Source organism: Octodon degus, unplaced genomic scaffold (genome assembly GCF_000260255.1).
Source record: "Octodon degus isolate 3935 unplaced genomic scaffold, OctDeg1.0 scaffold00123, whole genome shotgun sequence".
NCBI lineage: Eukaryota > Metazoa > Chordata > Mammalia > Rodentia > Octodontidae > Octodon > Octodon degus.
Genome location: NW_004524699.1, coordinates 275646 through 296913, shown reverse-complemented (window position 1 = coordinate 296913; position 21268 = coordinate 275646). Strand labels below are relative to the sequence as shown.

At 44.6% G+C, this 21268-nt stretch overlaps 1 protein-coding gene across 1 annotated transcript in view; it reads left to right on the top strand.

Annotated features, from left to right (window-relative positions):
• Nucleotides 1–21268, top strand: part of Ehmt1 (euchromatic histone lysine methyltransferase 1) — a 179980-nt gene that overhangs the window by 103972 nt on the left and 54740 nt on the right. The window contains 4 exon segments of the mRNA XM_004640343.2: nt 1622–1699; nt 3228–3348; nt 6484–6615; nt 10339–10484. Coding sequence (XP_004640400.2) covers nt 1622–1699; nt 3228–3348; nt 6484–6615; nt 10339–10484 — 477 coding nt within the window.

The following is a 21268-nucleotide window of genomic DNA, read 5'->3' as shown; positions in this document are numbered from 1 at the left end:
AGTTTCAATCAAAATCCAGGCAGAACCTTCTGCAGGGCTGCTGCCTCTGTAGGCTGTCTAGACCCTTGACTCTGAAGAGTCAGGAGGCGAGAGGACAGCAGGAATTGGCACCAGTAGACCACTGGAACCAAGGGCATGTCATGATGAAGATGTGTAAGTAAGGGTCCTGGGCGTCCATTGCAGACCTAAATTACATCTTTCTATAGCTATTACTTTAAAAAGAATTTCAGAGCATTTAGAGTCTACATAGAACGACCAAACCATGGAAGAAAGTGTTGGGAACTGGTTTTCTGACCGTGAGTGAGAAAGGTCTTCTAGGGCAAGAAGCAGATGAATAGATAATATGAGAATCAGAAGCAAAGCCCAAAAGTCCTCCCCCCACACCAGGCAGGCACTTATGCTGCTGAGCTATCTCCCTGGCTCAAAGCCTAACAGTCTTGATAGGAAAAAATAGGTAATATATTTAACAGCTAAAAAGGTTTCTATTCTTAGTGAGTGTATACCTTGCAAGAAAAAAGCAGACTGAGTTGAAAATGAACTGAGGATAAAGTCAGGTGAGACATAACAGAAGAAATAGAAGAGTCCTAGACATTACAGCAAATACTCAGTTGTTCTGGTCTTTGGGAAAATGGGGCCCAAGACTCTGGAAGAGTGGATGCATCCGTGGGCATTGTGGGGAAGTTCCTACTGAAGCTGTTATGCCCTTTGAGTAAGGAGCTTGCCATTTGGCCAAGTCTATGTGTTTGTCCTGAGGACTGTGGCTTATCAAACTCGCTCTGATAATAAGACTGCACAGGGAGCTCAGGAAGCAGTGGGGAGACCTGGTCTGCACCCTACAGATCCATGTGGGCAGGTGAGGGTAGAAATGGAAGTTGTGCATGTTTCAGTACCTATGACACTGGATGTCTTTTTGCATTGCTGTTATAGATAGAAAAGATAAATGCAGCAGAAAAAACAAGATGCCTTGTTCTGATGTGGGAAGGATTCTAAAAATGTATCTGTGATTAAAGAGAGAGTTCATAGAAGTGTATCTGTTGCCTCCTCCTGTATAGACAGGGAATCAGGCCCACTGTGGAGCCTGGGCTGGGGATGTCGTGATAGTTGCAGGCAGGGTGAACTGGGCTCTTATATGGGTGAACGTAGATTGGGTACTGCTTTGTGGCCTGTGAGAATGCTTTTGGTATGTGTACTTTTGTCACTTTTTATTGATACCTGTTATTCCTTGAGTATGCTGTCTTTGTTAGCACAGTAACCTCCATGGCCCAGTGGTTGAGCTTGAACGCACAGTCTTCTTCTTGTCACAGTATGGCAACACTGCTGAGGAGCAGGCCCGTCTGGGATGGGGCATCTTGTTGGAGAGCAGGAAAGCAGGGTATCTGAGTCTCATTCTCTCCCTGGATACCCATCCCATCCCATCCTACCTTACCAGGTTTGGCCAGGCAGGGCAGGGCAGGGCAGGGCAATGACCTGACAGTGCCCCACACCATCCACCTATGTCTCTCGCATGTACCACCAGTGTGGTTTAAACATTGTGTTGGGTCTGTTGGTCTACACCAAAGGAGCTAAATGTGTTGTGTTTTGTTTTGTTTTGTTTTGTTTCCCTGGACATGTGGCTGCCCAGATTGATGGCGAGTCTGAGGAAGAACAGGAATCTGCTGACACTGGAGAGGATGAGGACGGTGGAGACGAGTCTGACCTGGTAATCTTGACATGGGTCTGGTCACAGCTGAGGGCCAAGCAAGCAGGTGGGGTGATTCTACCCTAGGTACAGCAGCAAGCATGACCCAGAGCTGTCTAGTGTGAGGCTGTGAGGGAAGGGTCTAGTCCCACTTGCTAGTTTCTTGAGCACAAGGCCAGGTCTGGTTTCACTTGCTAGTTTCTTGAGCACAAGGAGAGTATGGATGGAGTAGTTGCTGTGAGCAGACATGTAGGCTTTGTGGTATTTTAAGGTGGAGTGGCCTGGGCTGCCAGAGTGGGGGATAGGAGGGGTAGGGTCCTGCCTGCTCCCTCAGCCTTATCCTGAGGTATTTTATGCTTGGCAAGCAGCTGAGGGACAGAGGTCTGTGGGAACAGAGAGCCTGGAAACCAGTAAGTATGACAAAGCCCAGTCAGGGTAAGGCCTCAGGAACCGTGTGTGTGAGCATTGAGTGGAGGAGGTGAGTTTGTTGTGAGTTCCAGAAGGAAGGGTCTGTGCTATGGGGGGAAGACCTGGGGCCAGGAGCCACTCTGGACCAGAAGAAGTAGCCAGTGGTGCCAGTTTGCCACCAGATGAAGGACACCAGGGAATATCAGACACTTTCATGTTAAGTCTTCTGAAAAGGTGCCTTGTTTCTCAGGGTGTCACAGGGTCCAAGCATTGACAGGCTTTGTGTATAGCAGCTTCAGAAGTCCTTCCAGAAGTTTTTCCCTCCTCTTGAAGTTTCTCTGGGCTTGCAGGGATGGGCACTAGACAGTGTGCTGAAGATGGCTCCTCAGCACTGTCCTCTAAGGATGCCTGGCATAGATGTAGGCACTAACCCCAAGCCCATGCCCTGAGCATTGGCAGGATGTGGTCTGATCTGAGTGGCTGAGCATCTTCCTGTGTGCTAAGCACAGCATCCTGTGCATTGTGTGTGTGTGTGTGTGTGTGTGTGTGTGTGTGTGTGTGTGTGTGGTGGATATCCTGATACCTTTCTGCTCTGTCAACTTGCCTGTCCCTTTCCAACACCAGCTGGGCCTAAGAGCATGCCAGTAGTCAGCTGTGATTCTTGGTGGTTAGATGCCCTTCCTGCATCTATACTTTACACAGATTACAGCTTCTTCCCATGCTCTCCATGTAGTGAATTTGTGTGCTACGGATTCTAGGGTATAGTGAACATTGATTACTTCTTTCCTTGTGAGCAAGACACATGGATACATGTGATGAAAAGCAGAATATCTTTCTGAGCTTGTTTTCTTAGTTCCCGAGTATAATTTTCCAAAGTATTCTTTTGTGTCAGTTACAGACTACACTTAGTTTTCTTGGCTCTTTTACCTTTTAAAGAACTGAATTTAGAGAATAGTTAGGGAACAGCTTGGGTATCTTTAGAGTGTGACCCAGAGAAATGTCTAGAAGTGAAGTGAATCTTTTAGAGGAAGAATCACGATAAGCGAGTATTTTATTTTGCAGGCAAACAACTTCTAGTCCTTTTTGCTCTCAAGAGCGCCCTCTGCTTTGCTTCTGACGTACCTGCCCTTTGGTCCTCCAGAGTTCTGAATCCAGCACCAGGAAGAAATTTCTTAAGAGGAGAGGAAAGGCTGACAGTCCTTGGATCAAGCCAGCTCGGAAAAGGAGGCGAAGGAGTAGAAAAAAGCCAAGTAGTACGCTAGGTAAGCACAGAGGAGTATGGTCCAAGCCCTCATAGAGTGTGTCAGGGCTTGGAGACCAGTCTAAGAACTTGAAAAGGGCCCATTTTTAGCAAGTGTATGAAATGACACTCCTGTGGTTTCCTTCTGATTAACGTAGTGGATCCTGACCTCATGCTGAACACCTGCTCAGGGTGACTAGTAACCTGTGGCCAGTGAATATTAGTAGGCTGCGTGGAGGGATGAGGTCCGTGGCCACCCAGCTGCCCTCCTTGGTTTGTGCATGGTAGCTTTAGACCTTGGGTTGGCATTTCCTGATCTGAAAGTAATTTGTTAAGGTGAATGCAAGGAAGGAAATGGCCACTCAAGTTAGAAGGGGTCGTAGAGTTCATGTACCAGGGGTCATTTTATTTATGGCTCTGTTGAGGTAGACTTGGCACAGTTTATGAATTAAGATATACATAACCATACCACTGCCCCCTGAGAACCTCTGCTTTTGTCATTGTCCCTTCCCTGCCCCAGGAAGCCCTAATCTACTTCATTTTTGTAGGTGGTTTGCACTTTGTGGAGTTCTGTGTGAATGGACTGGTTCAACATGGACTCTCCTTTCCTCTGGCTCCTTTGAATTTTGTTGTCAGTCTGGTTCCTATCCATTGGTGAGAAGTGTCCCATCATGAGGCTGTACTGTGGCTGGCCAACTACCAGCTGTGAGTGGGCCCTGGATTTTTCCTGCTTGGGCTATCAGGAAACTGCTGTGGATATTGGTGTGCCATCTTCCTTGGACAGCACTCACTACCTAGAATGGCATGGCTGAGTCATGTTGTGTGCTTGCCTTTTTTGAGACTTGCCAACCTTTTTCTCAAGGCACAAGTCCTGCTTTCTATTCCTATGCATCCCTAGAAGGTCAGCTCCCTTCTTTATCAGTGCTTGGAGGTTTTGTTTTTATGTTTTTGAGACAGGGTCTTGCCACATAGTTCAGACTGGCTTTCAGCTCACTGTATAGCCCAGGCTGGCCTCAAACTCACAGCAATTCTCCCCAGCCTCCCAAGTCCTGGGATTACAGATGTGTGCTGCCCACCGTCCCTGGCTTTTCTCTGAAGTTCAGTGGTTTATGGGGCTGGGCACTGATATCTCTGGGCAGTTTCAGTGTGATTGTACTTGACAAATAATGAGGTTGTGGTTTTTTCTTAACTTTTCTGTTTTTCCTTTTCTGAAGTGTTTTATTTTCTTTTGCTTTTGTCTTCTCATTAAATTATAACAGCTTTTTAAATATTCTGGATTCAAGTCTAATCAGATGGATGCTTGTTTATATTTATATGTAGTCTGTGGTGAGTTTCATTTGCTAGTGGTATGTTTAGGATAAGAGCGACAGTAAAAATGTTTTGTTGAAGTATAATTTATGGATTGTTTTCTTTCATGAGTCATGCTTGACCACGAGGTATGGTAGTGCACGCCTGTAATCCCTGCACTTGGGAGGCTAAGGCAGAAGGATCACTTCAAGTTTGAGACCAGCCTGGGGTAGATAGTAAACTTCAAGGCCAGCCTAAACTACACAAGCCAAGGTACCAAGGTTTTGTTCCACATTTCCTTCTGAAGATTTTCACTCATGGTGTATATACATAGTCCTTGGTACTTTTGGGGGCAGTGTTTGAGTGCAGCCAGAGGCAAAGACAAACTTCCTTCCTGAGGCAGGTAGTTGATTGGAACTATTGGTTGAGCTGACTTTTCTTTCCCTTTTGACTTTGAATCATTTTTTTGACAGAGTATAGGCTGTTGTTGTGCTTTCCAGTCTGTTCCATTTACTTATCTTCATACCACCACAGAGATGCAGCATCTGTTATTTTTCTTATTGCTTTAGCTGTGCTTCTGCCCTCCTCAGCCAATGTTGACTGGTGTCTGGGAGGCCAGACTCCTGGGTCTGTTGGAGTCAGCTCACCTGCTTCCCTGTGAGACTCTTCTGTCCTTTCAGTCATGTTTCCTTTTTTCTTCACCTTGTATTATGCACTGAGACCAGAATACCAATGTGGGTTTACTGTTGGCTGGCAGAATATATTTGTAGATCTAAGACTAAATGTTGTTTTGAGGCTAGGAATTTCCTCTTTGTCATCTTGGTTATAACTTGTTAAATGCATGCCTAAATTTTTACTCAGATAGGAGTTCGAATTTTATTTCTATATGTGAAGTGCTTAAAATTACATAAAGATTTCTCATGTTCTTCTTGTGGTTGATTTCTCAAAAGTGGTCCTGTGTCTAAGATCTAGGTGCAGAATACATTGTGAATTAAAACACTCAGGTACTGTGCCTCAGTTTTAATGGCTCATTATTCCCAGTCACTAAAATAATATTTGTGACCAATATTGAGATGTCTGACTGTGAAGTGTGGTCATTTGCCCTTGTTAAATATTACTTGTAAATGAATACGTTCCTTAAGCTTGCTCAGTGAAACACTCCCAAACTTCAAATACCCATTTTCTTATGTCTCTCTTGGGCCCTCCTGGGAAATACAGACAGGCTGACTTAAGTGATACCCCATTTACTGCCATCCCATGTCCTCAAGGAAAAGGGGACCACAGAAATATCTGTGTACGTACACACACACACACCTTGTAGCTCTCCTCTTCATTGCTTCTGCTTGACAAATTAAGATTTTATTTCCCGCTAGTGAGTGATGCACTTTTTTTCACAGACACTGTGTCTGATGGTGTTCACACTGACCCTTTGCCTGGAAATCCCTGGGTGACAGAACAGAGGAAGAATGATAGTGCCTTTAGCCCATGCTGATGTTTGGACTGTTTCTTTAGCTACATAACATCAGTTGGTTTTTCAAATATATTTCATTTTAATGTAATTTACAGGACATGCATTTATCCATTTTATGGATTATTTCATCAGATTTTACTTATCTGGCAAGGTTACAGAGAAATACAGATTCATGTTAGTGCCTCATTTCTCTTGGTCCAGTGCCTACCCCATTGTGTGAGGTAGACAAGGGCAATTAACAAAATGATGTCCAGGGGAAAAACAACAGTGAAACCATATGGTCTAAGTAATGGTTATTGCAGTTTGCGTTCTGAATGGGTTCAATAGAAATAGCCTCTTTCTGGGGAATTAGCTCTGGTGTGGCTTCCACAGGGTTCTCATTGTGCTTTCTCTGTGTAGGTTCTGAGGCCTGTAAGTTGTCACCAGGAAGCACTGAGCAGATGGCTCCAGGAGACAGCTCTGGGTATATGGAAGTCTCTCTGGACTCACTGGATCTCCGTGTCAAAGGGATTCTGTCCTCCCAAGCGGAAGGTGAAGATCAGTGTTGTAGCTGTAACTGCACCACCATCTTGTTCTTTGTTTGCTGATCTCATCCTCTGTATTAACCTGATGCCCCCTGGTGGATATTAAAAGAAAATTTGATCAAATGCATCAGTTAGAGGTAATGGAACAGATATGACACTAAATAGGCTTGCCAGGTCACTCACAGCATGCACACAGGACCAGGTTGTTGGTAGTTGTGTCTTAGGGTTTTTCCCCACTGTAAGCCAGATGCACTTTGCTTGGAGTCCCTGAGGAAAATGTGTCCCATCCCAACCAGGTCTCAAGATTATAGCTGGCAATGTAAATTTGAATCTGCCTTTGGGTAGCCCCTGGGTCTGGTTGGGAAGTGGTAGCTGGTGTTGAGCTCACAGTTCTCAGGATGTTCTGCAGTGAGGTTAAATGCTCATGCTGTTTTCATGCCCTTCACAGGTGCACCTTGGCTTCTGCTGTTAGTTCTTGTGTAGAGGCTATGGAGCCTTGCCCTTTCTTTTCCCCTTCTTCTTCCCCCTTGTGTCACTTGAAACCCTTATGTCAATGAAAAGTAACTAATGGTTCTGGGAAACCCCTGCAAAAAGTAATGCAAGGAGAAGTAGAAACTTTAGTAGCTTTTTACATCCATATGGATTTTGTAAATGTAAAGCTGTAGATTACTATAGAGGTTTAATAAACCTTTTTTTTTTTTTTTTTTTTTTGCAGTGCCGGAGATTGAACTCAGGACCCTGTGCTTGCCAGGCAGGCACTTATTCTACTGAGCTATCTCTATGGCCCTGATAAATCTTTTTAAGACAACAAATAGGCACCTTCTTAGGGTTTTGAATGTTTGAGGGGTGTGATGCACCTGTGTAGTTTAGGAAATAGCTTTAGCTTAAGTCATAAATCTGGGCTTGTTTGTTGGTGAAATACTTTTTTTTTTTTTTTTTTTAATGTGTTTGGTACAGGGTCTCACCACACAGCTTGGACTCGTAGTGATCCTCCTGTTTTCAGCCTTCCTGGAGCTGGGATGATAGGCATGCACTACCACACCTGGTCTCAGTGGCTAGCTCAGCACACCCAGGGGCAGGGCTGGGTGGCATGTGGTGCTGGATATTGAACCTCGGTCCCTGCGCTTGCCCAAGCAGGCACTTAGTCCCCTGAGGTATCCTACCAGCCCGCAAAATGCTTTTTTTCCTTCTTGTACCAACTAGAGCAGAAACTTCTCTTGAATATAAGGCCCTTACTAGGGATGAGTTACCCCATACCTCTTCTCTAGATTAAGTGTAACTGTGTTTTAAGTTTTCCAGGCTTCGGTGTGGAGGATTCAGGAGGCAGGATGGAGATTTGATTGTGAGCACAGTGCTCCCTTTACCAGTCAGCTTCTATGAAGTGCAGCAGAAACCCTGCCTGCTGCTGGAGAGGAATGGAGGTGAAGTGTGGTGACATTGAAGGGCCTTCCATACAAACATGTCTGGCCTGTCTGGTGAAAACGGGGTCAAGGAGTTAACTGAAAAGGATCAGAATAGCATATGCAGGGACCAGAATGGTGAGAGCCAAGTTAGAGAGGTTAGAAAAAAAAGGCCTATTGCAGCAGCTTTTCTTAGATCCCATGATATTTTATAAACTATCCTCTCAAACTGTACTTACATTTGGTAAATGATGACTGATTGGTCAGTGATTGGTATGTTCTGTCATCCTTTTGATTTAGGGAGTCAACATCTTGAAGAAACAAACAGCATTGTTCCCTCATGCTCATGCTTAAATTGTGGAGTTTGGGACCTGAAGGGAGGTAGTAATAGAGTCACCATTTGGATGGTGGATGCCTTAGGAGTCACTTGATTTAGGTTGGTGAGGGCAAGTGGCATTGTAGTCAAGGGTTGCATGCCTGTAATCCCAGCACTCCGGAGACTGAAGCAGGAGGATCATTGTGAGTTCATATAGGAAGACCCTATCTCAGAAAACAAAAACACAAAACAAAAAAAGTGGTCTTTCTTAGGAATCTTCACTTGTGGTGGATTTCTTCTCATCATTGTTGCTTATATCTAGGTAAGTTCTCCCTCCCACAGCAAGTAGTGGGAGGGAGAAGATGTGAGCTTGGGGGAGATCAGCAGCAGGGGCCATAACAGTGTTGGGTGCAGGAGAGCCAGAGTTTGGTAGAGAGATGCTGCGCACAGGATTTCTCTGAACATCCTGCAAGTCCTCGCTGCTGGGGACTAAGGCACACTGTAGGCCACAGAGACACCCGTGCCTAGATGGGCTGCTCTACTGTGTGAACCCTGGGTTCTGCTTACCTCACCTCACCCTTCTCAGCTGACATAGTTGGCACATCAGAGGGCAATTAGCTGACTAATTCTCTGTGTAGGCCAATGTGTCAGCAGTTAAAACCAAGTTGTTAGGCAGGATCTTCTTAAAGGCTCTTCTAGCTTTAAATTTGCAGTAATTCTGATTTGAGTTTTGCCTCACATTTCCTGTTTTCTTTTGGGGTGGTGGGGTACATCCAGAGGCTAGGCTGGGAAGTGGGCAGCTGAAGTTGCCTGTCCTGAACTTCCTTCACAAAGAGGCATGGCTGAGGTTGTCTCTTGTTTACTGACAACCAGTGAGGGACCTAGTAGGGACCCAGGCTACCTCCAGTTACTCACATGAGCAGCAAGGGATTCTGTGGGGCGGAGGCTGTCCTCTGATGACTCAGCACAGGTATCTTTGGAGTGGGGACAGAGATTAGCATACTTCTTAAAGAGTTTGTTTGAATAACTTACAAGTCAGGTCACTGCAAGCCAGAAATGGTCAGGCCTGTGTTGAGGGAATGCAGAGGATGGTTTGTTTGTGGCAAACCTGGAATGGCACTGAAGTGTTTGCTCGGTTGGAGTTACTTGCTCTGTTAGGTGGGCAAGTCCCTTGTTATGTAAATCGGTTGGCTGCTTCTGATTGGCTGAATGTAAGTTTCACTTTTTTATCACCAGCCAGAATAAATAGCCCAGTTTCATTAGTGTTTGGAAAGGAAGCAAGGGCTAGATGGCTTCATGGCTCAACTGGCTCTGTCTTCTCCAGGATACTTTGGGCCTACTCTTCATTTTAGTTTACTTTAACAGTGTATTCTTGGGGCTGGTGAGATGGCTCAGTGGTCTAAAGCGCCTACTTAGAAAAAACTTAGCAAACACAGGGACCTCGGTTCAATCCCCCAGCACCATATGCCAGCCAGCCCTGCCCCCTGGTGGGCTGAGCTGGCCACACACACATAAATAAATAAAAATAAATTAAAAAAAAACAAAAAAACAGTGTATTCTTTTAGATGTGAATAACAGTTGTTTTTAATAAAGGGAGGTAATTGTGCCAAAAATAATGATTTAATTTGAATTCTGCTTTGGCTTTTCAAAACTAAGTGAGGAAAGTAAAGTGTCAACCTGTAGTGAATGTTTTTTGTGTGTGCAAATTAGGATTTTAGAGTTGCTGATGTAGGTGTGGTGTCTCTCTTTGGCTTATGGCAGAGGCCCCAAGAACATGGATTAGCAGATGTTTCTGGGGACTAGCTGTTGGCATATGGGGAGACCAGCCTACATTGCCCTTACATCAAGCAGGGCAGTGTGCAGGTGTGTGTCCTTCAAGCAGTGCTGCTGTGTCATAAATGGTGTTGCTCATATTTCATTGCATGTGCAGTCACTGTAAAGATATAAATGTTTGCTCTTGGTTGGCCCTTGGAGTTCAAGGTTGCATAAGCTGATGCCTATCTGTGTGACTTAGGGCTGGCCAATGGTCCAGACGCATTGGAGACAGATGGCCTCCAGGAAGTGCCTCTCTGCAGCTGCCGGATGGAAACCCCGAAGAGCCGTGAGATCACCACCCTGGCCAATAACCAGTGCATGGCCACCGAGAGCGTAGATCATGAAGTAAGCAAATTTGTTTCCAACTTAAAACAGGAACAGAAATGTCATGTACAGAAAGCCCAGTCCTAAGCCACAGACTCTGTAGCTTCTTCAGTCCATGGTATTGGTGACTGGGGAGCCCAACTAGGCTGTAAACAGAATCAGTGGAAAAAAGTAGCTTGAGATAAGATAGACCACGTGTACTGCTACCTGTCCCTGTAGCTTCTGGCAGGACAATCCTAGCCCAGAAGGCTAGCATCTGTTCCGTGAGCTGTCACTTCCCTCTGATCTGTGACTCAGAGGATTTTCATAGTTTGAACAGAGAGATGCCTGTGCTGAGAGGTTTTCCATAGCTTTTGGCCAGGATCTCTATCAGCTGTTAGAGCCATTTCTGCAGCTGGCTGTGGGGAGAAACTGAGGCAGGTTTATTGGTATGAGTTTGATAGATGCCTTGCACAATTGCCTGGCCCTCAGTGCTCTCCACACTTGGCTTCACATTCTCTGGAAAAGCCAAGGCCGAGGTGGCACCTTGTTTGTTTGTTCCCTGAGGGGTGCCTCTGACTATCATTCCTGTGAGGTGTCTAGTCCTTTTACTACTGAAGCTGTTCTCATCAGCTAAATCATTGAATCTTTACCACAAGTTTTGGGAGTGCAGAATTAGTGTCAGCAGTAACTTACCCAGCCTCTCTGCTGATTGAGTGTTGTCCTGAGACTTGGTACACAGAGAACCTCACTTTCCCAGGTTATGGCAGTGAAGCAGGTAGTGCATCCAGATCACCAGCTCCAGGGAAAAGTAGGAATGGACCTGATCTTAAGGTCAGCCATGTGTCCCAGCTTTGGGGTGCTGGTCTTTGGAGACTGGCCCAGTGGCTTTCACCTCCAGTGCTAGTTGATACAGCTGGAGTTGCTGATTCAGCTGATATGGCAGTTCTTCTAGGAATTTACAGTTCCTAGGACCACACATACATTAAGAACCCCTAGTCCTCCTCTTACCCTGCTTTGACAGCAGTGTTTAGAAGATCTAAGGGGATCATATTTCTATTTGGAAGATTATCTCTCCGATGAATTTAACATGCTATACTCAGGTTTGCAGTCTGAATGGCACCCCCGAGGAAAACACCAGCATCTGCCTTGTCCGTATTGTTTCAGGCTGGCTAGTGGCCTCTGTGACCCTTACCCAACAGGCTTCTCACAGATGTCTAATCTCCCTCTGAAAGACTAATGCCACTTGCCATAGTTTTGTCACCTTCGATATTCACCTGGAATCCTTGCATCTTTTTTTAAAGAAGCTTTTCAAATGAGAAAGTGGAGAGTGTGGCTCACTCTCTATGCGTTGCTCAGACTTGGCCCTTACCAGCAGTGGTCTTGCCTTCTTACTGCTCCTGGTTTTCAGCTACCCTTTTTTAAGCTAACCTCATTTTACCACTAAATGTTTCAATATTAATCTCTATTAGTAGAAAACATGACATCTTTTCACATAGAAACAGTGCATGATATATGTGGGAATAAAAACAGCTTTGCATTTTTAAGTGATGCTCATACTTTCTTCATGTTCATCATCCTCTAGTGTCAAATCTTTTGCATCTCTTCTAATTCAGAACATTCTTTCTGCTATCCCTTCTCCAGTTCTTCATATCTATGACCTGTTGAGGGAGCTGGGTCCAGATTCTGGGTTCAACTGATGGCTCTCTGTGCTATTTCATTTGTTTCCGTAAGTTCCTGTGGTCTGAAAATTGGATCCAAGTAAAGTGAACATGGGTAAATTCAAGTACAGTAAGTCCCTGACTTAAAATTTTGTCCTAAGAGAGTTGTTCATAAGTGGGATTCATCCATAACCCAGAAAATAAGTCTTACATAGTACATCTGTGAGAGTTTGAATGCAAATGTTGGTAAATTGGGGACTTAGTATATGTAGGCTTTAATTATGTGATTTTTATCTTGGCCAGGGTGCCTTGGTAGGCATGCTGTGAGGCACAAGGATCATCCATGATGATTACTGATCCCTTCCTTACCAGCTGTTCACCTGAAGGTTCTTTGTTCTTGTGTCTTGTGGTTCTGTGATTGGACACGGATATTCCACTATCCATCCATCTCTCCACCCCTTTTTATTTTTAATTTTGAGACATTGTTTTCTAAAGTTGTCCAGGTGGGACTCAAACTTTCAGTCCTGCCTCTCCGTCTCTCTCATTGTTGGTTTTATCAGTTTACACCACCTTGCCCAGCATTCACTTGAAGGTTTTTATTGTCTTCAGTGGTCACTATTGAAGTCATACAAGTTGCAAAATGGCAGTTTTGCACTTCTGGGGTTCTTCCTGAAACTAGTGGCTAGAATTATTTGGTACAAATGAACTTTCTGTCATTTGCTAGAGGTGTTTTGACATCTCTCAACTAGGTTCTTTTACTGGAGAGGAAGAATATGTAGCTATGCTTCTCTTTTCTCAGCATAATGCACTGGCATTCTGACAGCCTTCAGGGGTATACAGTAGGCTTGTTTTTTGGTGTTTTTGCTTTGGTGATGGTATTGAGGACTGAACCTGGTGCCTTGCTTCTTGCATGTTCTAGGAAGTGCTCTCCCACCAAGCTATGTATCAGCATAATGGCCTTGATTTTGCTTTTCTCTTTCCTCTCCACTGTTCTTTCTCTCTGTACCATTCTCAGGAATATAGGGTCTTTCCTATATTCCATATGTTATAAACTCTTTGCTATAAAATTAGTTCCAGAAAACCACAAAGTAGGGGCTGGTGAGATGGCTCAGTGGTCTAACGCACCTACTTAGAACAAGCTTAGCAAAGCACAGGGACCGCGGTTCAATCCCCCAGCACCACATGCCAGCCAGTCCCGCCCCCTGGTGGGCTGAGCTGGCCACACACACACACAAATAAAAATTTAAAAAAATAAAAATTAAAAAAAAAGAAAACCACAAAGTAAATGTTGAGTTTAATGAGTTCTTCACAGGCAAGCTCCAGTAGTACCATAAAGGTCAAGGCCAGAAAGTAGAACATGCCATCACTGGCCCAGGCTGACTTTCTAGATTCTGTGAATCCCATACTCAGGTCATAGTTTAGGAAGTCCTTCTGTGTTTGTTGATAGGGACATAGGGGCAGATTCAGCTCAATCTTTTTTTTTTTTTAATCTTTTATTCATTCATTTGGTACAGGGTCTTGCTATGCAGCTCAGACTCATAGTGATCTTCCCGATTACTCATAGTAATCTTAGCCTCTCCAGTGCTGGGATTACAGGCATGAGCCACCATGACTGGTTTCAGTGGCTGGCATTGTATGCTGTACCTGGGATTGAAACCAGGTCCTTGTGCTTGCCAGGCAGGTGCTTAGACTGCTGAGCTATCTCCCTAACTGAGCTCAATTCCTTTGTAAAATTGTGGGAAGCTTGCCCCCAGACAAGGGATGTGATAGCTGTTTCTTTCTCTTTTTCTAATGTTAGCAGCTTCTTATACCTAATACCTGTCTTTACTAGGAATTGTAGTCTTCAAAATGGTACTCTTAGGACTGAGGGGATAGCTCAGTAGAATAAGCGCTTGCTTGACAAGTGCAAGGGCCTGAGTTCAGTACCTGGTTCTGCAAAAAAAAAAAAAGGTACTCTTCTATCACTGTCTCATTGCTGAGACAGAATACCAGGTACCTGCAAGTTAAAACAGGAAAGTTATCTTACCTCGTAGTTTGTAGAGGTTTCAGTCCGTAGTTGACTAGCTCCAAAGCAGGGTAGCATGATACAGGGGCATAGTAGGCTTCCTTCTGCTTTTCCCTTAATCAGCATGTGGACAGACCAGTACCTGCAAGTTAAAACAAAGCTGCACATCATGTTAGGTGATATAACCCCCTACATATCAATGAAATCTTTAAATAGAGATACAGTATATTATGCAATCAAACTGAACACATGGTTGTTTGTACCATTTGACATATAATTGGGTCCACTTTTTTTTTTCTAACAAGTGATAAGACTGTTGCATTATTCTATAAAATATTTAAAGGACCACATAATCTATTACATTGATAATCCCACAGGAAAAACTATTACACTGAGTAATACTAAAAAACATTGGAAATTTATCAGCATCTTCTCTCAATCAGCTTCTCTCCCCCCCCCCCCGTAATTTTATTGAGAAACAAATAGCAATGAGACAGTTTCAAACCCAATTGGTAGGACAGTTTCAATAATTAACACATTGCATACATTGTTCCTAGTGGTTAATTGCTGTACAAGATGCGGACATGATACCTTATTTACAAACAACATTAGAACAAATCCTTCTATTCATTAAGAGAATGTAACTATATATCCTAACCACTTTGAATACACAGATACAAAATGGACATTCATCTGTATACCCTTTTTTTGTTAAGTTCCGTTATTTGAATATTATAGGTGTGTTAACTCAGCAAAATATTCTAAAAGAGTCCAGTAGTCCAGAATAGTATTGGGTCTTCCGCTTCACTGGCAGTGTCAGAAATTGTTGACCTGAGTCCCCTACAGCTCAACATAACAGCATGGCTTTACTTCTTATATTTCGTTTTTATACTTTTCTGCTGGATGGTTAAGACCAAGGTAAAGCAGGACCTATGCAACAAGAGCTGTAGCTTTTGGATCTGCTAAGGTCAGTGAAATCCTGAGATCCTGTACCTCAGATTGTAGATCCTTTGTCAGTGTCAGCCATGTGGATGAGTCATGGCCATTGCTTGGCCAACAGGCTACAAGTCTTATTGGTTGGTGCCACCCACACTGAGGGTTCTGCTTGGGGCTTCCCTCTTTAGTAGATTCATCATCACACCTAGAACTATGGTAAATCAATCACTGAACTAGTACGGTATCATACACCTACGATCCAGTGTTACACCCATGAGCCAGTCACTCCCAGAAGCCCCACCTATGAACATATGAGGCTTGGGCATGTATGTGTGTGCACATTTAAGTTTAAGCTGTAGTAGTCATTTAATATGCATTTGTTTGTTAGAATGTTAGCAGCACACTTTTTAGAGCAAGACTGGATAGGTGTTTGATTCTTGTCCTTTGATACTGAATTGGAACATTAGAGATGTAGCTTAGTCAAAGAACATTTGCCTTTATCACAAGGCTTTGGGTTTAATCCTCAACACACAAAAACAAACAAAGTGGTTATTGACTTGGATCCCCCATCAGCTTCTGAAGCTGACCATTCTTTTATAATATTGATGTATTTATCATGTTTTCTTCTTCTTTTTTTTTTTTTTTTGGTGGCGGAACCAGGGATTGAACTCAGGCCCTTGCGCTTACAGGAAGCGCTTATTCCACTGAGCCATCTCCCTGGCCGCCTAAATACTTTATCATGTCTTTTTTTAATTTTATTTTTTAATATTGATGTGTTTAAATGCACTTGATGGGTTTGATTCTTTGTGTTCTTGAAGGCCAGATAGCCCATCCTCAGCTCACAGGACACTCTTCCTTTTGACTCTTTCCTGAGAAGTCTTTGGGGTCAGAAATGTTCCATAGTGACTCTGAGAGGTTATGAACCTTTCTCTTCTTGAGCTCTCCCAGCATTTGTGTTTGGAAGCTCAGTGGCACTGGGTGATATAAGAATGTCCTATGACAAAAAGCTTTGCAAGGGTGAGAGAACTGTTCAGGATACAAGCTATAACCATTTGAACAAAAGCTCTTGGGATCCTCATCACTGTAGTGATGGGAGCACTGGGAGGCCTTTCCTCTGTGCTCCTGCTGTCATCCACTCCATTCAGTGTTTATTCTATTCCTCATAGCCTTTTCTTCAGCCTTATTAGGCCCTGGCAGTCAGTGTTGAGCCAGAGGCCATAGATATTGTATATTCCACATTCTGGGTCCAAGATCCAGACCTGCCCAGATGCCACATCACCCTGTGTTGTAGGTTGGGGCTGGACTCTGTTCCTGATGACTTGTTTGTATGTACATAATGTACATAATGTCTGTGGGTTCGGGCTTGCTGGGTAATGGTTTCTGCTATTTTGTTTGGACTCGAGAAAGTGCTAGAGCAATGGTATTCACCATGTCTCAGCTGTTTCCCCCTTTCAGACCAGCTTCTCTGTTTTTCAGTCAAGTCTAATAGATGCATAAGTTGTACATGGTGAGGGTGAGAAAGTTTCTGGCACTGAAATGGTTTTTGATTTTGGAACATTTGGGGTTGAGGTTGTTCACATTAGGAGTGTTCAACCTGTATTGGTCATTCTCTTCTTTATCAGTATACTTGCCTTATTGCTGCAGTGTTATTTCTGTTATTCACATGGCCTTTCTTTAGAATTCCAGCTGTGACACTGCTTTTGTGTCACCTGAGTTTTTCTCTGCTTTCCACTTTTTCTTTTGACACTGAGTTCATGTTCCTGTAGTATAGGACTTGTAGCTTTAGCATCATTGATCTTTTCTGGGGAGGTACAGCCTATCGGTGGTTAGACTGTTAGTAGCGTCTCTCATTAGGTGCTGGTCTCACTCCCCACCCCCAACATAAGCCCTAACCATGGAAAAAAAAAAGCCCCAGTTAGTCTCTCCTTGCTTTTCTTGCCATTACAGAGTGGCCACTGAGCAAGAGAGCAGCGAAGTGTAATCTGTGTAGCAATGGCCATCAGCATGGTAAGAAATACCTAGGGCTGGTTCTAGTTACATGGTAGTTGTTGCCATAGATTTCTTTAGTGATGGCCAGATGTCTCTGGGAGACAGGCTGCTCATTCTCCCTGGGAAAGCGCCACTGCTCCCAGTCACCCTTCTTAGGTTATGTGCTATGCTGATGGATAGTCTTCTCAGTTCCTGTTTCACCCTGGACCTTCTGCTTTCTTGTGTGCCTCTGGTTACTGTGGGGGTGTCCTACCATGCTACAGCCAGTCTCTGGGTCCCAGCCTGGGTCTGGTCCTGCCATTGCAGGGAAGCTTAGTCTGTGTCAGGTGGGAATCCTCTGCCTGTAGGATGAAAAGGCCTTGGTCTAGACCATGGCCTGGACTACTGCTGCTGCCCTTCTAGGAAGGTTTTGACTGTCCTTAGTCTCCCCACCTCACCTTCTTTGTCTTTTTTGAGACAAGGTTTCACTATGCAGGTCAAGCTGGTCTTGAACTCACTTTGTAGCCCAGGCTGGCCTTGAACTCACAATGATCCTCCTGCCTCAGCCTCCTGAGTGTTGGGATTACAGGTTTGTGCCACCATGCCTGGATTCAGCCCTTTCTTCAGTCACAGCTGAGTTTCACCTGTGCCCAGCACAAAGGTTTGCTGCTCTCTTATTTTAGTGAGGGAGAAGGAACTGTGTGAGCTTCCTGCTCACGTGTCTCCTGAGTGCTGGCTCCCAGGGCTGTGGCCCAGGTGTCATGTTAACCTTTGTTAACACAGTTGAAACATCAGCATGTGGTGACCAGTGCTGTCCTTTGGTGAGGCAGGATTCATGCGTGGCCTTTGCTTTGGGGATGGGCCCCTCTGATGGATCTGTGGGTGGCCCAGAATCCTCTTATTGTCAGAGGTTGGAGTAGCGCCCTTTCTGTACCCTGCCCCCGACCCCTGAAACCTCATTAAGGGTGAACCATGGAGCACTCTAGTTTCTTTGCTGTTTTTGTCTCCTCTTACTTCCCCCAGAATGCCCAGCACCTTCACTATGACCACTATGGTGGTTCCTGCTGCTTTGCCCTTGGATGGCTCAGTGCTTCAGGATGGGCTGTGCTGTCTGGGCCTCAGTCCTGACGCATTGGAGGTTTGCCCTCCTCTGTTCTTCAGGGCCTTCTCTCTGAAACTCACCTCTTTCTCTAGCATTTCTCCCTACTTCCATGACTTCCAGGTAGGGATCTGGTTCTAGTCATTCCTGAATACCCCTCAAAAGGAAAAACCTGTTTTTAATTGGCATCTATTGTTTCTATCTGGAGGTGTCATTGTTTCACATTTTATCCAGCTCTGCAGTCCTTTCCAATGCTGCTTTTCAACCTGGGTCCCTCTGTGTCCTTAGTCTGTCAGTATGTCCCCAGTTTTTAGGGTATGCTGTGGAAATGTTCATAGCTGAGCAAGTAGGGTTCCTTAATTGCATGTCTTTTCTGGGACCACTTAAAAACATTTTTCTCTCTTAGAGCTAATAATGTCATTTTTCTCTTTTTTTGTTTTCTATTGTAAACTTGTCCTAAATTGATGGTGTTGCCACTTTTTTTTTTTTTTTTTTTTTTTTTTGATACAGGATCTCACTGTGTAGTGTACACTTTGAATTCACAGCAGTCTTCCTGGCTCAGCCTCCTGAGTGCTGGGACTATGGGCATGTGTCACTATGCCTGACTGATGTTGATGTCTTTGTGGGTCTCTTCATCTCATCTTGTGTTTTTCTCCTGCTAGGCCGCATACCCTTGGCTCATTCTTATCTTGGGGGAATGGACAGTACCTTCAGTCTCTTCTCAAGAAATGTTGCTTGGGAGAGGACTGTCTTAGACTGCATTCTGAAAATATTTTGTCTCAGTTCACATTCCCTGTCTCCTTGTTCCAGCCCCAGAGTTGCCTTATCTTTGTGCCTGACCATATTGGTGGTGGTGTTGCTTGCACCCACTCCTTCTCTTGGCACCATCTCTGTGTTCTAGATCGTCCTACTCCAGGCACTTGGCCTCGATCTTCATCTTTTGTCTTAGCTCACTACAGGTGATATTGTGTCGATCATGTGTTCTCAGCAAGAGATCTAGGTGCTGGGTGTCTTGGTCTCAGGCCGTCTTGGCCTTCCCCACTGTCTCTGTGTGTGGCCTCACCTGCTCAGGTGGTTTGGTATAGGAGAAGGATCCTTGCTTGTGGACATGCTTGGGTGGTGGCCAATAGTAGCTGGAATGAATTGCAGCCCAATAGGATGAGGGCTTATCTCAGAGGCTTGCGTTTTGGCCTGGAGAAGGGCCCACACAGCCTAGATCTAGACTTCACTGCCAGGTTTCAGGGCCTTAGATATTAGAGGATCATGTAAAAGGGAACCTTGCTGGTCAGAAGGGGGATTCTGTAGCAAGCAGCAGATTCTTCAGTAGTGAATGATATGAATGGGAACAAAGGTGTCTTAGCTTTTCTCCTGGCTGGAGCAAACTACCTCATACTAGCAACCTAAAGGAACAAAGACTTATTTGACTCACAGTTTGTAGCAGATTCATTCCAAAGTTGGCTGGCTCTAAAGTAGACACAGTGTGGTGGAAGTGCCTGGCAAAGGAAAGCTGCTTAATCTGTGACAGCTAAGAAGCAGAGAGGAGGAAGGGAGATGCTGAGAACAAGAATATAGTCTTCCAGTTCATACCCAGTGTCCACTCTGTCCATCTAGGCCCCACCTCTAACAGGACCTAAACCACCTTACTCATTCACTGATGAATCTTCTCATGAGGATAGTATACTAATGACCCAATCACCTATTAAAAGCCCCACCTCTGAACACATGACACTTTTTTTTAAAAAAATGTTTTTTGTTTGTTATAGGGTCTCGCTACACAGTTCAGGCTCTTAGTGACCCTTCTGTCTCAGCTTCCCAGTGCTGGGATTACAGGCATGTGTGACATAGCTTGTGATACTGGGGATCAAACGCAGGTCCTTGTGCTTGCCAGGCAGGTGTTTAGTCTGCTGAGCTATTCCCCCCTTTTTTCCCACATGACAGTTATAACATTCAGTCCTTGATCCCCAAAAGGCTTATGTTCATCTTGTGTAAAATGCATGTAGCCCATTTTTTAGAGTTTCAAGAGTCCAAGTATTTCAGTATTAATGGAAAGTCCAAGGCCAAAGTCTCCCAAGACTCAAGGCGAACTCTTAGCTGTGAGCCCTTGTATAAATGAACATTAAATCTTCCAGCTACAATGACAAAGTGTAAACATTCTCATTCCAAAAGGAAAGAATAGAGGAAGAGAATTGGACCAAAACAAGAACAAAATCCAGCAGGGCAAACATTAAATCCCATAGCTCAGAGCAGGTTTTGGTAAGATGTGAGCTCTAAAAGGCTTGGATGGCCCACTCCTGTGACCTTGCTTATTGGGTCCCATAGCATGGCCTTTCTTTTTTTTTTTAAGAGTCTACAGGGTGCTCGGGGTCTCACCACTAGCTTGGACTCATAGTGATCCACCTGTTTATAGCCTTCCAAGAGCTGGGATTACAGGCATGTGCTGCCACACCCAGTCTCAATTGCCATCTCAGCCTGCCCAGGGGCGGGGCCAGCACAGCAGGTCTGGGGATGGAATCTTTGGCCCCAGCCCCATCCACTGAGCTATTTAGCTGGCCCTAACATGACCTTTCTTTTGGGTTGGCTTTGTTCATTGCTTGCAGCTTTCTTCAGCAAACATTTCATGTTCTTGATATCTTCAATCTCCCGATGTCGGCGCAGAATCATAGATTTAATTCTCATAGTTTCACACAACACCCTATTAGGGGCTCCTTGCCTAACCCTCCAGGCCTTTGTTTGAAATCCAGGTGAAGCTGTATGACCCCACAAATCCTGCATTTGGCTTGCCTGAGAACCATTCCCACTTGGATTATGTCATTGTCTGCTGTCAGCTTATTGAATAGCCTGCTCCCCTGGGACCACTGCTGCAGAGGTCTCTTGGGTGCCTAGATAGTTAAACTCTGGCTACCTGTCCCTGGGTGAACCTATATGAACAGGGCACCCTGGGGCTCTTTTCTTAATATAAACTCATGGAAAGGAGTTTACCCTTTTACCACCAAGAGTCTGGCCATTTCCTGAAATGCCTTCAAGGAATCTTTCATAGTAACCAGATACAAAATACTTGACTTTTTTTTTTTTTTTTTTTGTTCCTCGAATGCCTTCAGGGCACTTTTTGGCCAGCTGGAGAGGTGTGAGGTTCGAACTCCAGCAACCTGAGGCTGAC